This window comes from Lethenteron reissneri, chromosome 11 (assembly GCF_015708825.2).
Source record: "Lethenteron reissneri isolate LAM-NWPU_2019-01 chromosome 11, ASM1570882v1, whole genome shotgun sequence".
NCBI lineage: Eukaryota > Metazoa > Chordata > Hyperoartia > Petromyzontiformes > Petromyzontidae > Lethenteron > Lethenteron reissneri.
In genome coordinates, this window is record NC_083789.1 from 2,487,848 (window position 1) to 2,505,627 (window position 17,780).

A 17,780-nucleotide genomic window follows, 5' to 3' on the forward strand; every position below is an offset into this window, starting at 1 on the left:
TATTATTTTATTACTTCCCTTCTACGTGACTTTACCGAAAGAAACAAGAAGATGAATCCCTGCAGTCACGAAAGCTTTAAATCGAAGTTCTCTACATATTAAGATGTTTTCAACCAATTAGTGAGCGTTTAATACACGTGGGGACAAGGGGGACGACAACACTCTAGCCCAGGGGTCGGCAACCTCCGGAGCTGCATGCGGTGGTTCTTTAAGGAGTGCTGCTTCGCGACACATTATTTATTAAGGACCACACCGTCTCGTATTCACCACCACCACAGTGCGTTAAGGCTCTTGAAATATTGAGGGGGTTTTTTTGTTTACCGAATTCGAAAAGACCGTTTCTTCTTGTTGTTATTTTAATTGATGAACCCAGCTCTGCCCCATCCAGAAGGGACAGATGATATCAGTCCACGCTTTTGCTGCACTGCATTCTGGTAGCAAGCCAGGGTTATCGCACCTCCTCGATGCCCACGGGAAGGGAGTTTTGCGCAAACTTTTCATCATTTCTCCCATCCACCAACAACTCGCCGCTGCCCCCACGGCGCCGGAATGGAGGCGGTCGCGTGCGGCATTGCCGCCGCGTCCCGGGGCTACCCCGCGGGGTTAGAACCTGGAGAGCGCTTGGAGGGGTGACTACCACCATGCACCAGCAGGGTTGGCACGCGTGCCGGGCAGAAGCAGAGGGCAGTGCAGCAGAATACCTCTGCCAATCCGCACAGCGTGGCCAGCGTGAAGCACGGTGAACTATCACCCCCCCTTCTCCTCTCCTCCACCCGTCAAGAGCCGTGCAGGCGTGGGGAGGACCTCATCCATTGGCTGCGCAGTACTGTACATCTATTTAGAATCCACTGAGACCCAGAGGGCTCACAGTTGTGTGTTCTTAGCTCGTGTGTTTTATTTGACCGTCTGTTATGCTCGTGGTTGCTAGTTCACTCGTTTTTTTTTTAAGAATCCACTGAGACCGGAAGCTTCTTTGTGGAGGTGGTGGGAGGGGACCCCGGTAGGGGGGGATCCCGGTGGGAGGGGAGGGGGACTCCAGTGTGGGTGGGGGGGGTAACCCCAGTGGGGGGGGGACCCGCTGGATGTGAGTGGTTGGCACCGTGAGGGCCCCATCTTCACGCGTGCCTCAGGGAGCTTGATCTTGATGATGGTGATGTAGGAGAATGAGTAATGATTATTCTGATGCTGAGGAGGACGAAGTGACGCCACGGTGGCTAGGAGATGTTGACTACCTCGCCTCGTATACACGAGGTCGTGGGTTCGATCCCAACCCTGATGCCTGTATATTTGGAGTTTGCGTGTCTCTCTCCCTGTGGTCGCGTGGATTTTTCTCCGGGTCCTCTGGTTTTTTCCTCCACATTTAAGACACTTCGTTGAACTATCATTTGTGGCCAGGTCGCTTCTGAAAAAGAGCTATACAGCTTAGTGGGCCTTACCTGGTAAAATAAAAAATAGTTTCAAATAGATGGAGAAGTGATGATGATGATTGATGATGAATGAGAATGGCCCCCACCTGCACGCGCGACTCGGGCAGGTTGATCTTGAGCGCCACCTCCTCGCGCATGAAGATGTCAGGGTAGCGCGTCTTGGAGAAGAGCGACTCCAGGATGTCGAGCTGCGCGCGCGTGAACGTCGTGCGCTCGCGACGCTGCTTGCGCGGGGCTGCTGCGGGGGGTGGGGAGCAAGTTACTCGTCAACAACAACAACAACACACAGGAATAGCAGCAGGATTGATGGGAGCAGCACTAGCAGCGTCACCACCACCATCAACAAGAACAGAAGCAGCAGCAGCAGCAGCAGCCGCCTAATCGTGACTGTGGCCGAGTGCGATCCACCACTCACATTACCGACCATCGCCCAGTGCACTGCTCCTGCACGAGGCGCAGATGGAATCCACCCGGCTACCCCAGCCATTAACAAATGGCTTTACAAACTCGACACACAGTTAATAAACAAACAAAAAAGTATATTCCAGGTTCAAATGTCATTTAAAATAATCCACTTTTTTTTATTGCATCTCTGCACACTTGGCATGACGATGAACTTAATAATTTTATTTTTTCATTCCACGTAATCCGCCTCCTCTCAGCAAAAGCCTCCACGATTAGGGCAATGAGATTTCGTGGGATATCAAATGAATGTGATTTCGTTTAGTGGGAGAAACAATTTGACTAATTTGAATGAAGGTTGCCTAGTTTTATTTGAATATGTCGAGGAATCCACTGCGTTCAGAAATAGCATTCTGTTCATCAGTGAATGCTCCTGGGGGTGTTTGTAGCTCATAGAGACATTTCCCTACAAGTTACTCACAATTATCATTGTATAGCATTGGGTTTATTTTTTTATCCTTGTTGCTAGATGCATTTTAAAGCTTAATTTTGTGTTGTATCATTATTATTATCTTAACAATGAAAAAAGCATGCGTATGCATTCATTTTGGATTTGGTTCCCACTAATAACCTCAATGTTATGATTCATGATAACTGCTTTTTGGTTTCAGCCACATAATAATCTTAATATTTAATTACTGCATTTGTTGGGGAAATTATTCTTCAACTTTACTGGTGATTGCACTAAAATAATAATAAGAACTGGTCCAGTTAAACCCTTTTTACACCACGTGACGAGTTTGGCCAGCATGGTCCCTTTGTACACCACTTGGTGAAATCGTTTACGTGGCCTCACCCAATAATCGACGATGATTCAGTTGAAAACAGTGCTCATTTTGTAATTAACTTACACTACCTTGATGTGGGGATATTTTTAATACATTTATTAAATAACAAATGGTAAGTTATTGTTTAAATTTAACAATTTACAATTCACAGTGTGTACGAACACGAATACAATAACGAATGCTTTACACTCTTAATATACGTTTAGAAAAATTGCCTCCTACCAATCAACTAATTCGTGGTTAAATAGCTTTCCAATGATTGCACTTGGCACTGAATAAGATTGCACGGTTTTTTGACCATTGCATTATCCCTTGTGGTCTTATTATAGAGCAGAACATTACACAAATCAATTTATGAAAGTGGCACAGCCAAAGAAAAAAAATCCCTGAGCTCTGTGTGGGTCCTGGGTGTAGCCCATTGGCTACGTTGCTGGCCAATGGGATGGTCTAGACCAGCGGTCAAGAACCTATGGCTCGCGAGCCATATATGGCTCTTCTGGTGACGGCATATGGCTCCCAGACAATTTTGAGTTGAAAAAAAAATACAAAAATCAGTTTGGAACTGATTTTAAAATACTTGTGATATTGCTTAATAATACTGTGTCATTTTAAAGTTAACAGAAATTAGTTTTGAAGATAAATGTCACGGGTCACGGAGCCTCAACGCCTGCATGAAGCTCAACCTCACCACGTACGAACCAGACTACAAGGCCATTAGCAAAACCATGCAGCACCAGAAGTCGCATTAAAAGTAATACATATTTAATTTATTATACGTTAAAAATACTATATGGCTCTCAATGCAACATATTTAGAAATATTTGGCTTTTATGGCTCTCCCAGTCAAAAAGGTTCCCGACCCCTGGTCTAGACTCTAGAGTATTGCAAACGTACTGCCCCTAAAGCGTGCCACCTGATGGAAATGGGACGTTTATGAGTGACCCCAGGGGTATCGGGAAATATGTCCTGGTGTCATCCAAATTTGCGAGAGATATGAATTAGATTGCAATGTATGTGTGTTTGAACTACTTTCGCGCCGTATGTAGCCAACCGTCTAAATTGGAGGTGCGGGGGAAGGACAACAAACGAAACACAAAAAAGATCTAAAGAAATTAGTTTTCAGTCTAGATTATTTAAAAGTGCATAGCTCCAGTGGCTTCCTAATATCGGAAGGAAGAGCGTTCCAGATGGACGCAGAGGCGCGTCTGAAAGCGCCGCGCGATGCAGTGGACTGTCTTTGTTCGACGGTTAGCCAAAAGTTCGATGGTTAGCCAAAAACAGCTTGTGAGGGTGGGTCAGGTGAGCTGCTCATATCCCCAGACAAATGTGTATAATAAGAAAACTATCCATTCGTTCACGAAGACCAAAAACGATGCTGTCCATACTTGTGGTTTACCCTCCGCAAACAACTCCAGAAGTGCTCAGTCACTGGGGGGAAATTGGTTTGAGACCAAAGGAAGCTCGGAACTTTGACTCGCAAACACTTTGCGAGTCAAACGTGGCCAAAACCAAAACGGCGCTCTGCAGGGGACTGTTTGTACGTTCAAGAGGGCCGCACTTGAAGGTGCTCAATTGCGTCAGTTCCAGATCACCGGCAGATGAGTCAGACGAGCGTCAGCGGACGAGGCAAAACTAAATAAAAAAAAATATAATAAGTGGCATAGAGATGGATAAAATGAGCTTGGTAGAAATTACAGGGGTAGGTACGAATCATTACACGTAGAGAGAGAGAGAGAGCTGCCGTGAGGACTTAGAGGCCGGCTGAACAATGCACGGAACGTAACTTTAAAAAAAGTTAGTGCAGGCACTGCCGACCTGTTCACTGGCCACAGTGTGAATGTGAAGCTTTGTGCGTGAATCCGTTCCTACGCGGCACCAGGCTCTGCATTGCACACTGTGATTACGAGACACGTGTCCGCAGGATACATCTGTGGAAAAAAGAGCTGCATAGCTCATCGGATGTTTCAAAGATAAGTAAAGATTCTGGTTCTGATTCTGACATGTTCAGCCCTGTTGTGTTAAGTGACTTGCTGGATCAGGGCATACTCTATGCCTTGCGGACCATACTTCACCACCTCGCTTGTGAAGATGGGAGGAGGGGAGGGCGGGACAGAAATGCGTGGCGGTAATGAGATGTTAACTACCTCGCCTAGTATACAGGAGGTCGTGGGTTCGATCCCCCCCCTGACGCCTGCTGTGTATTGGAAGTTTGCGTGGTCTATCTCCCCGTGGTCGCGTGGATTTTTCTCCGGGTCCTCCGGTTTTCTCCCCTCCACATTTAAAATCAGCATCACGCGTTTTTGGCCGCTATACATTTCCACGTGACGGTAAAGCCACTTCGTTTCAGCTTTCATTTATGTGATAGCCAGGTCGCTTCTGAACAAAAGAGCTATATAGCTCAGTGGGCCTTACCTGGTAAAAGAAAAAAAAATAGTTTAATATTGCTGATATGAACTCTTCCACGGCCTACGACGCCTCTTACAGCTCCCCCTATTTTCCCACACGGTCCTCCACCCAGTCTAGCTCAGTTGCAGACCCAACCCCGGGGGGGGGGGGGGGGGGGAGCTTTACTTCGGAAATCCGACGAGACCTGGGGCGTGTTCCGGGCGAGTTGATCGCGGGCGTTCACACGGTAATGGAGCTATGAATATGCCCGTGATTATTTGCAAGTCTGAGCAGGGCTCTTCAAAGTGGATAGGATGTGTCGCTATAGCAATGGATCTTCAACTCTTCTGGCACACGACGGAACGGCGTGGTCTCTGTGTCGTTGTACCGCCGTCGAAGTTATTACTCCACACCGAGGTCTATTTGTATCGATGTATCTGTGTGCACGTAGCCAGCCGTGCTAATAGGAGGTGCGGGGGGCATGACAAACTATGGATGTGTTTGCACAACATTCCAATACGAATGCGGTGGAGAGACGCCCTCACAGTGGCGTGTACTCGGATGGCCCGACCGACGTGCTGGTGGGTGATGGTGTTTCTCTTAATCCTCTTTTGGGCGAACGTGTGCTGACGTGTCCATTACACACGGCCCGAGACTCATCGGCAAGGTGACGCGGTCGAAAGTCTAAACAGATTCCTCAAGAGAAACGTACGCGACTATGAAGCTGGGCAGACACGAGCCTCTGTATTGCGCGTTGTAGGTAAGAGACACGTGTCCGCAGGATACATCTGTGGGAAAAGAGCTTCATAGCTCATCGGATTTTTCAAAGATAATTAAAGATTCGGGCGCAGGTACAAAGCAGAGTCCAGCGATGTTCATCTCCGTCAAGCAAACTAAAGTCGGTGATGGTGATGTTGCTGCTGCTGCTGTTGCGTTGGCAGTTGTGCATATGCACAAACAACAACAAAACCCCTCACATTTGTCAATAACAACACCGTGTGTATGGCCTGAAAAAATAAATCAAAGACGACATGTCGTGGCAATGGTTCTTCTCCTTCAACGGCATCGTCTCACCAGTGCTAGCCCAAAAGGCGAGCCGAGAGGCGGAGCAGTACAAGGACAATGCAAACACCGGAGCGCCGATGGCTCGGGTAACTGCCGCACACCCGCAAGCGCAAAGCCAAACTCTTTCACCATTCACTAGCACCTGGGCGCTGGCGGCAGGGTCCCCACCGTGGCGTACGCATCTCGCGAGCGGTGACCACCCTCAACGGCTGGGATCTCACCTGGGTATCCGAGCGCGGGATGGAACAGGTCCATGCCATTGGTGGCGAGGCTGAGGCCCGGGTAGGCGGTCTGCTTGAGGTCCAGGTACGCCATGGTGCCCCACACTGCTTCTCCGAGCGCCTTGTGGTGTGGGGGGGGGGGGGGGGAGTCGGTGGTGCAGGGGGGGTTCTCTGTGGTCGCGCGACGCGGCTCCCTCACTCCGACCCGCTTTCGTCAGCCTGCAGCGTCACCCTGGGAGGCAGGCACCACGGCAGAGAGAGAGAGATGACGTATGGATGAATATATATAGAGACGGCGAGTCCTCGCTTTCACTTTCCGCACAACGCGAAATGCGCGCCGTTATAACGCGAAACGCACCCCATTATAACACGCCCGTTATAACACACTCGCTATAACGCGGAACGCGCCCATTATAACACGCCCGTTATAACACGCCCGTTATAACACACTCGCTATAACGCGGAACGCGCCCATTATAACACACCCGTTATAACACGCCCGTTATAACGCGAAACACACCCCTTTATAACACACCCGTTATAACACGCCCGTCATAACGCGGTTTCTGAGCGGTCGACGACGAACTACTTTCTTGAACTGCGTTGCTGAGCGGTACAGTGATACGGTACGTGGAATGATGCAGTAACGCGGCGGCGTGCCCTCAGTGTGCGTAGTCGTAGTAGTTGTAGAACGTCGTATCTCGCCAAACTTTATCGTGACATTATCTATGGGGTAATTGTTTTCGCTTAAGGCGTTTTTCGCTTAACGCAGCACTTTTCAGGAACGCATCTACGACGTTAAACGAGGACTTGCTGTCCATGTTATACAATATATTTATACAACCCTTTGTTAATCCACTGCTGGATGAAGGCCTCTACACGCTCTGTCGGGCGTGGGTTTGTTTTACCGCAGTAAACACGCCACTGCAGCTCCACACAGCGCATCACAGCCGCGAACACTTCGGCATTAGTGTCAGGGAGATGTTTCGTGCCATACATCCCCAAGACTGGCCAGTGCATGTCAAGCATTTGGTCATGGAGCAGCTGTAGCTGCTGAGTTGGCAGTGGTCTGAACACAATTCACGGTGTAAAAAAAATAGTTCCTGGATAGTAAGTGTTATTTTCCAATTACTTGTGCCTAAAAAAATGACCATTATTACCCACAAACTTTGCTTTTGTGACCAGGACGGTGATATTTAGAATGTACCTATTTTCAATAAGAAAACGTGGTGTGCATTTGCGTCATTCCTTCACGTAAAGTCCTGCTCAGCGGCTGCCAGCGGATTCGCTTGCGAGAAAGTAGCTGCCGGCACACCGAGTTGCGAAACGTCGGAACATCGCGCCGGGCAACACGCGGCACACGTCCACGTGGTATGCAGCGCTCGACACAAACTACGCGCAAGAAGGATTGATGGGGCCGTGAGTTCGAACCCTTCGGCCGGGATCGAACTCATCGACCCTTCGAGGTTGTGGGCCGAGCGCTACGCCACAGTAGCGTCAGCAGATGCAGTACAGTATATATATATACTGCACAGTATATATATACTGTGCAGTATATATATACTGCGCAGTATATATATACTGCAAGAATTATCTCTAGAACTTTGCCAATCCACTGCTGGATGAAGCCCACCCCCCACCCCTCCCCCCCACGGCGTGTTGTCTAACGTGGGGGGTTTGTTTGACCATACTTCACCCCGCTGGTCGCTGCGGGTTGCAATTCAAACACTCGTAACGAATCACATCGCCAGTGCAGTACGATTATTGCTTTAAACAAACCAACACGCGTGTTATATACATGCGTTATTTATTTATATATTTTACACACACACACACACAAAAAAAACCCATTCAGGTTCGGTTAAAAGGTTAAATACGCCCGGTCACACGCACACAGCAAGTGGGATTGGTTATCAGAGGTCCAACGCCGTAACGGGTTTCGATATCACTCGCCACTGATGAACGCCGCACCAGTGGAATTAAGCTACCGGGCATCTGTGAGAAAGAGCTTTGTTGCTCATCGGATTAACCCGGTAAAAAAATAAATAAATATATAATATCTGATTCCGAAGCTCGCTAACCGGTGCGCTCACAGGTCGAGTTTGACGCGAGCGCAACGCGCGATGCAATAACTCCACCAAGGATCGGTGAACAGCCGGACATCGTGAAAGGAGGAACCCCCCCCCCCCCCAAGCATGATGGTGGCGCAGAGCAAGGTGACATCGAGAAGTCGTGGCATTATCTGCGCGCAGCCCATGATGAAGAACCCCACAAACATCGGTAGGCAGCAAACGCGTCCGACTACTCGTGAGTGACTACGTGCGACTACTTGTCCCGAAGCTCAAAAGTATAGAGGTGTAAAGCGCACAGATCAACAAGAGCTAGAGACGGGGTGGAGAGCGAATGGTGAGCGCGCCGCGCAGCGCACGGATTACGGAGGAGTGATGTGTAAACCCGTCCTCGGCCTAAACCATCACCAACCCGCACACTGACCAGCGAGGTGAAGTATGGTCAAAGAATCCCCAACGCAGCGTGGGGGGGGGGGGGAGAGGCGTTTATCCAGCAGTAGATTGTCGGAGGGGATATGCCTTCTTATGCTGTGCAACAAATACGTGGAAGACTTCAACGGGCATTGACAACTTACGTTGAAACAAGGAAATAACAATAAGAATTTAAAATATAAATTGTAGTCTGTTTTGTTGTTTGGTGTTAGCTCTACCGATGTGTTTTCTGGTGTTGCTGCTGCTGCTGTAAATAAGCTCCAGGCACGTGGAGCGGAACGTCGGACAACGCGGGGAGCAGCACCGCGCGCGCTGCGCGACCCGGACCCACAGCACAGCCGCGAATTTCGCGAAGCGGCAAAAAAAAAACCCCTACGCGCCGTGGTGGTCGTCTCAAACTGCGTTTACAAAGACGAAGAAGACCAACAACAACGTTTACGTTTCATAGTATCGCGATTACATTCGTGCGTAATGCAATGTACTTACAGCAGCAGCAGCAATGTGTCCTGTTGACATGGATAGAGTCGGACGGGGGTTGTCGGATGTACACACACCCGACACGCACCTCCAAGGCAGGCCCCCCCCCCTCTCTCTATCGTTTTTGCGGTCCGAGGCAGATGGAACAGAGAGGTCAGAACCAGCCGCGCCGCGTTTTGCTCCGTGGACTCCACGGCAGCCGCGCTTGTTTATAACCAGCACGACCCCGACGCGCTCAGGACGTGACTAACGAAACACAAAACACCTCCTCCTCCTCCTCTTCACCAACTCCCCCCCAACGCCCTCCGTGGCACCACTTGTCCATGCACCACGACACCGTTTAAAAAGAATAACCACTCCCCACCACCACCACCACCAACCACGACCACCCGTCGTTACCTGCTACCACGGCATCCTGCCGTTGAAGTTGCCCAGCCTCCTAACAAGGTGCCAGCCGCTTTTAATGCCTTTAAATCAAGACTCCCCGATGCGCCAATTAGCACCCTTTGTATCCAAAGTCGGAGGCCAATGCTCGGTGCTTTATTTGCCGATAGGTCTGGGAGGATGCAAATTATATTTGCCAGACTAACGACGGTGTCGCCCGAGTGCCGACAGCACTCCGGCTACACAACCGTCCCCCTTGCGGCGTCGTTTTGTTGTTACTCATCATCATCATCCTCCTTGTCGTCGTTGTCGGACAACAGCGGCCAGGCTCTGTCCACTGCTTGACGAAATCCAAAAACAAGCCACGTTCATCCCTCTCGCGTGAGCATCGACCGGAATCGCACAGAGTGGATTCTCGATTTGCGATCGCTCCGTCTCCGCGGACTGACTGCCTTCGGCTGGCATTCCCTTCTTCGCCTCGACCCCCGTAATGGCGCCTTTCACCTGCGTTTGTTTTTCACTTAACGTCCCGTGGACGTCTTTCTGTCCCTATCTCTCAATGGCATTCCGAGCGCTCGTATTTATATCAACGCTTCTTTGCGTGCGAAACTTTCCAACTTGTTATTCGATAGTTGTCCACCTTGCTGATCCATATGTCACAGCAGGTTATATGAACTCGCTACAGTGGAATATGTTGCAAAATATACGCGCGAATACATTCATAATTCGAGAATATGTGGCCAAGTCAGATTCGCTGATGACAGTCGTTTGTTGCAACGAATCTACGGGAACTGCAAGACATTTTGGAATAACTTAAAAACAAGACCATAAAGATGAGCTGAAGGTAAATTAGATTGCTAAACAACTGAAGATACAATACAGTATACGCATATGCCGTACACATTTAATACATATCGTGCGTTCATTTTTAGGGGCAATGGAATGAAAACATCGACGCGATGTTAATCACGAGCTAATAGGGAGGTCTTTACTCGTGTGTATCGGTAGGATGAAAGTTGAGATAAGGGCAAGGGGTGATCAATAAGGTCTGTAACAAGTCGGGCACTGATAGGGGTTGACATGTATGGTTATTGTACAGGTATGTGTATTCATACTTCAGTCACCACAACATTTTATTATGGGTCTTACCTGATAAAATGACAAAATATTTGATCGATCAACTGCTGGATGAATGACTATGTAAGTGTACGGGATGTACATAGTAGGAAGCATTGTTCGTACTCTACACAGGTATTTATTATGTTTAATAAAACAATACATTCCAGCCCTTCTCCATCCACCAATGGACGAAGGGCTATCCCGAAAAGTGTATTATGTTAAAGGGGGGGGGGTGTTTGACCATACTTCACCACGCTGGTCAGCGCGGGTTGATGAAGTAGATGGGGGAAGTGACGAGGACGTGTTCATGCTACCATTCGCCAATCAATGGCATCTGTTGGACGTGACCGGGCAATCGACCTGGGGTCGCCGGGGGTTTCTAGCGCATGGCGGTGCTAACCACCGTGCCACCGCTCGCGCCCGCTCGACGCATCCAAGGTGCTTGCTGTTGTTGTTGTTGTTGCTGTTGTTGCTGCTGTTGTTGTTGTTGCTGTTGTTGTTGTTGTTGCTGCTGTTGTTGTTGTTGTTGTTGCTGTTGTTGTTGTTGTTGCTGCTGTTGTTGTTGTTGTTGCTGTTGTTGTCCGCGTGGAACATCCAAACGGGGCGACAAAGCGCGCGGCGAATATACACGACACGCACGGACAACGCGCGCGGGCTCTTGTTCACTAGTGCGCATGAAACAATAGCCAATCGATACCTTTCATCCGGAGCCAAAGTCGGCGTACACATCCAGCTATAGGCCACTGCAGCAGCAGCGGCGGCGGCGGAGGCCATCAAAAGGCCATTCACCATCGACGAGCCGAATGGAATATTCAAAAACGCGTCGTGAATGTGCGCACGACACAAACGAATGTCAGCACCCAAATAGGTACGCGAACAATGCCTCTTTCGTCAACAAACACGACTCCCCAGAGGCCTCGTGCATGGCCTTCTGCGAGTGCGTAATTCCAGCAAGCAATCGACTCGGTGCAGGCAAGCCCTGCACCGCGAGTTTTGGCACAGAGTGTCTCATCAGCGGCCAGGCTTTGCTTAAATGAACGCTGATGGAGGTGCCACATGTTAAAGGCAAGCACACAAATGTAATAAAATGCTCGAACGTGACGCACAAATAATGACGAGAGTCGTCGTCGTGGAGCAAATACGTTCTGAAACGTCATTACATTTATTTGATTTCACGTAGAAATACAGCTGCATATAATTGTAGAGTTCATATATTAGGTTTGATACAAGGCGATCCATGTATAGATACCCCTCCAAAATCAGGAGAAATTATATAGAAAAAAAAACATTCACTGCAGAGCTTCGACAACGCCCTCCCCCCCAATCGCAATTCGATTATTAAAATAATCCAACTCTCTCCTCTGCAAGATACGGAGCCATCGCTGTCACAATCTTCAATCATCTACTTGAGACGAAAGAGGGACATTCGAAGTCAATGGGATATCTATAAATGGATCATCCCACATGTGTAAGCAAGACTCGGCTGTAAGAGCGAACCACCTTAAAGGCCCGGGCTGCCGACAACAACAACCACGGAATTTGGGCAGAAGGAAGGAAGCGATGGCGAGGTGTTGGTGGCATCATCTGCAAACATTGGTGCTGACCCAGACGATACTTTGAGTTGCATCTGAAATCAAAGGGCGCCGCGCATTGCTTGGATCACCATTTAATTAAGCATATATATGAATACATGTATATATGTTTCAGTCCATCAGTCCAGACCAATATTATCCTTCAGCAGTATTTATTTAAGCGAGCAAGCTTTGGCCTTGGTTTCAACATTCTGGGTGTCATCAGCAGAGTCGACGCCTGTTGAAACGATTGTTGCCAGATAAGCAATTACTGGATTGTCATACAGTCTACAACAAATATGTCGAAACGCATCAGCCGTGTGCGTGTGTATCTCTTTTCAAACGCGGATAAGACGAAACATACGTCACCTGATTTGTAAAAATACTCAACGCCAAAAATATATTAGATTTGTTCGCGTAAGTGATTTGTTTCGAAACCACAAGCAAACGTAGGTATATATGCAGTCGAGAGCTGAAGTATACACTGGCACGTGCACTGACAAGGGTTTGAATTTTTATTTGGAAATATTACTCGATTCGTAAAACTGTTACCTTCAAGGTTTTGACAAAACCCGAGGCTGTGTTGTTTGACGGCGCGTGTGTGTTATACTGGGGAGCGGTGGTGCAGCGGTTAGTGCGCTGCACTAATACACCGGCGACTCCAGTTCGATCCCCCGTTCAAGGGCACCAACAGCGGTGACGATTAACTGAACCAATCCTTGACCTCCTGTGGGTCGATTCAGCCTCAAATCTGGTGCGTTCTGTAAACATCGCCACGAGAGAGACAAAGGCGGCCGGGCGTGGTGCTGGCCACCCACCCCCCACATGTGCCGTGCCGGCCTTCATAGGTGCTCGCTAACATCACTTGCCCGAACATTTTGTTAAGCCTATACGGGGGATCTTTGTTTTTATATTCCGATTATAGGCCTACGCAATACAGTACATATCAAACATTTACAATTTGTGTACAGTATATACATTTTTTACTTTATAGAAGTATTGCCATTAAAGCGCTCTATTTAAAGTAATGTAATTATAGGGTTATATGACAATGTTACATACACACCTATTAGTCCTATATATATAGTTGCATGTACTGAACTCAAAAAGAAAGGGCAACTATTCTCCAAAGCTAAATAAACCTCTGTGGGGAAGACCTAATAATCATATTCAACTCAAGCCCGTCCTATTGTGTTGTATAGTACTATATATATATCGTCAATACACGGCAACCCCCGGATTGTACGATTATTACATAATCAAGGTAAGACCTTAACATTTAATACACCGACTCAAATGAGAAAAAAAATGCTAAACTAAAATTCAGAGTCAAAGTAACATTCGTGGGCATATTTCGAAAGAGTCATCTCCGATGCGCGTTTGTGTGCTACGTACAGGTACACTCACTGTGTGTGTGTGTAATTCACACGTGGGGGAGCGGTGGCGCGGTGGTTAGCGCACTGGGCTATCGACGCCCGCACGGCCAAGGGAGGGTTCGATTAATTGTTGCTCGCGGTCAACATCTGTGACCAATATCGGAACCGTTCCTGGGCTGTTATCGTGGGTCGACTCAGCCGAAATTAGTAGCCGGTGCGGTGTGCAAACATCAGCACTGGATGGGGAGATAAAGTGAGGCTCACTTTAAACTGGTGCCTGGTTTCAAGTTTACACAGCTCTGGCCACTCACGTCCACACAGCTACCGGATTATAAGACGCACCGCCCCCTCCCCCGACCAAACTTTTCTGTAAGATACAGGGGGTGGGGAAGAGGGGGGGAGGGTGTGCGCCTTATAATCCGAACAATCCGGTGTGTGTGTGTAAACATCGCCACAAGGGAGACAAAGGCGGCCGGGCGTGGTGCTGGCCACCCACCCACCCCCTCGTGTACCGTTTCGGCCTTCACAGGTGCTCGCTGACAGCACTTGCTCCAGGGCTATACGGACGAATCTTCTTTGTATATATATTGAAAACGTATTGTATATATGTGTATTGCACTGTACAGACCACAGTGACGGCCGACGCCGCACGTGCGTGTGTGTGTGCGCGCGTGTGTGTGTGTGGATTCGCCCGAGACAGCCAGGATAATAATCCCTTTGTGTGTCGGGCCGATGACGAGGAGACGAGTCCGCACACGTTCGTGACGATGTCTACCTGCCGATGTCGCGCACTGCAGGTGGAAGTTGGGCAGCCCTTAAATGCCTTGCCCACGCGACGTCTGACTGAAGGGTCCTCTATGAACGAGAGCTCTGGACGCGACTTTCTCCCTACAAAAGCAGGGAGTCGGTAACATGGCTCTTTATGGAGCTGCTTCGTGAGAAGTGTTTTTTTTAACTATGGACCACACACCGTCTCGTATTCACGTTGCATTGTGAGCTCTTGAAATATTGAGGTTTTTATTTTATTTTTACCGAACGGGGAAGAAAAAAGTCTCTTCTTCTTGTTATTCTGGTTGACCGACCGCTGCTATAATAAGAGGGCATTTTGGACTTCCCTCTCATGCTGGCCAGACGCTTCAGACGAGATGGGAGTACCCACACTTTACCCCACTGCACTGCACGCGCGAGCTCACTGACTATCTGTGATGGTTCTAGATTTGAAGCTTTCGTGACTGCAAGTATTCATATTCTTAGGTTTTTTTCGGTAAAGTCACGTAGGTAAAAAATTAAAATTAATAAAAGTAAAATAAAAATAAAATAAAAATCACGACGTTTCGGAGGCAACACAAGCTTCCGTCTTCAGGTATCTCGCGCACTGCACGCTTGCTGTAAGCAGGTAGACATTGCCTCCGAAACGTCGTGATTTTTATTTTATTTTTATTTTACTTTTATTAATTTTAATTTTTTACCTACGTGACTTTACCGAAAAAAACCTAAGAATATCTGTGATGGGGTGGATTTACAACAACAAAAAAACACACAAATCAAACCTGCACCATTGTTTCAATTAACCCCGCGCCAGGAGATGGGAGTCGAGCCGGTGTCACGCGAATTGCGAGTTGAGCGGCGCGAGACCCGTGACGGCGTGACACCACGACAGCTCTCGCGGTCACCGCGGGACTCGAGGGGAACGTGTTGGGTTGTGGTCTTGTGGTGCCGCATTGGCAGTGGCGAACAAACACGATGACCGCTGCTTGCCCGGATAGCACAGCTGTCAACCCGTACGGTTTACCCCGCATTCTTGTGCAGGGAAATTGCGTGTTCAGGTCCACACGGCGTACGGGCAAAACATTGTTTTGACTTTGTGTTTCTTCTCCCTTGTGATGCGATTTTGTCGGCTGAACTTTGAGATTTAAAAGGGCACGGGGTGACCAATATGGTCTGAATTGGTCTGTAATAAGGCAGGGCACTGATAAGGGGTTGACAGGTATGGAATGGGGAAGAGAAGAAAAAAACAACCACATGGATAAGGCGACGTTTCGGGCAATGACCCTTCAGAGCACAGACACGAAGGCTATGGAGAGGTGAACGACTGAAGCCTTTTTTCAATTGGGTTTGTCGCGATATTATGTTGAAGATACGATGTCAAGATATGACGATTATCGCGATATCAATTTCGCATATCTTTGTAATTGTATCTTACAATGTTGTTATTTGATCGTTTGTGTTTTGCTGTTCCAGTACACATTAAAAAGTAAAAGTTAATTCAACTGCAGTTGACTCAACGTAAGCCTTGCCATGTACGTCGTCTAATCATTGTACATTTACAATCCACAACGCTAATAACGCACTTGCTGTCAATGTCAAAACTTCACTAAACATTCAAAGTTAGAATCCGAAATTTCCACGTCACATAATCGTCAAGCTGTGACTTACACCGGGAATCGATACTTAATTCCAACGTAAAACGGTGAGTTTGTTATGTCGTGCATGTTTCTGTATATGCATGGTGTCCGTAAATAAAGAATTAAGCAAAAAGTGTGCACCAACGATAATAACGACATCAAGATTTGGCAACAACAACAAAAAAACATACGATAGATTATCGTGGACCATACGATATAAAGATATCGTAGCATTACCATATCGTGGCTAGCCCAGTCTCAATACACGGACACGAACCCATGTGCAGGTGTGACAGTCGCCAGACATTACTTCCCTTCGCGTACACAGCGTGTGCGCTGCATCTGTGTGTATGCCAGTGTGTGTGTACGTCTGTGTGTGTGTGAGTCTGTGTGTGAGTGCTACGTCTGTGTGTATGCCCGTGTGTGTACGTCTGTTTGTGTACATCTGTGTGTGTGTGCTGCGTCTGTGTGTGTGCTGCGTCTGTGTGTATGCCAGTGTGTGTATACGTCCGTGTGTGAGTCTGTGTGTGAGTCTGTGTGTGTGTGTATGCCCGTGTGTGTGTACGTCTGTGTGTACGTCTGTGTGTGCTGCGTCTGTGTGTGCTGATGCGTCTGTGTGTATGCCCGTGTGTGTGTACGTCTGTGTGTACGTCTGTGTGTGTGAGTCTGTGTCTGCTGCTGCGTCTGTGTGCATGCCCATGTGTGTGCGTTGGTGCGTGTGAGTCCGTGTGTGTGTGCGGTGTGTAAAAGCATCGCCACTAGGGAGGCAAATGTGGCCGGGCGTGGTGTTGGCCACCAACTTCCTTGTGTGCCGTTTTGGCCTTCATAGGTGCTCGCAAACAGCACTTGCCCCAACAGTCTGTTAAGGCTATACGGGGGATCTTTGTGTGTCCAGTGACGATTATCTGAATCGGTGCTGGGCCTCCCCTAGGTCGACTCAGCATCAAATGAGTCCCTGGTGCGCTGTGTAAAATCATCGTCACTCGGGAAACAAGAGCGGCCGAGCGTGGTGCTGGCCACCCACCCCCTCGTGTGCCGTGCTGTATAACAGCACTTGCCCCAACAGTCTGTTAAGCCTGTAGGGGGGATCTTTGTCTTTGTACGTCTTTGTCTTTGTTTGTATGTCTGTGTGTGTGCACGTCTGTGTGTGTGAGTCTGTGTGTGTGTGAGTCTGTGTATGTGTGTGAGTCTGTGTATGTGTGTGTGTGAGTCTGTGTATGTGTGTGAGTCTGTGTATGTGTGTGTGTGAGTCTGTATATGTGTGAGTCTGTATGTGTGTGAGTTTGTATGTGTATGCGTGAATGATCAACGACATTGGCGAATATTTTAACCGGTTCCGAGCCTTCCCCCGATCGATTCAGTCTTCAATGTGTACCCGCTGCGGTGTGTAAACATCAGCACTGGGGAGACAAAGGCGGTCGGGCGTGGTGTTGGCAACCCGCCTTGCCGGCCTTACTATGTGCTCGTGAACACGACATACCACAACAGTCTGTTAGGGATGTACTGGGCATCTTTGTCTTGTATGTAAGTGTGGGGAGCGGTGGTGTAGTTGTTGACGCACTGCACTACGAGCCCCGGCTGCCCCGCTGCGTAGATTCC

The 17,780-nt window shown here is 48.5% G+C and overlaps 1 protein-coding gene across 2 annotated transcripts in view; it reads right to left on the reverse strand.

Moving 5' to 3' along the window:
• The window catches only part of LOC133341283 (homeobox protein OTX2-like), a 34,525-nt gene that overhangs the window by 9,354 nt on the left and 7,391 nt on the right, over nucleotides 1-17,780 (reverse strand). The window contains exons 2-3 of one of the 2 annotated variants that reach the window (XM_061549794.1): nucleotides 6,349-6,580; nucleotides 1,514-1,662 (exon numbers count right to left, since the gene is read on the reverse strand). In XM_061549794.1, the coding sequence (XP_061405778.1) occupies nucleotides 1,514-1,662; nucleotides 6,349-6,442 (243 nt within the window). In that variant the 5' untranslated portion in view covers nucleotides 6,443-6,580. Of the gene's footprint in view, nucleotides 1-1,513; nucleotides 1,666-6,348; nucleotides 6,581-17,780 lie in introns of both variants that reach the window. The other variant, XM_061549793.1, reaches the window with a different exon arrangement.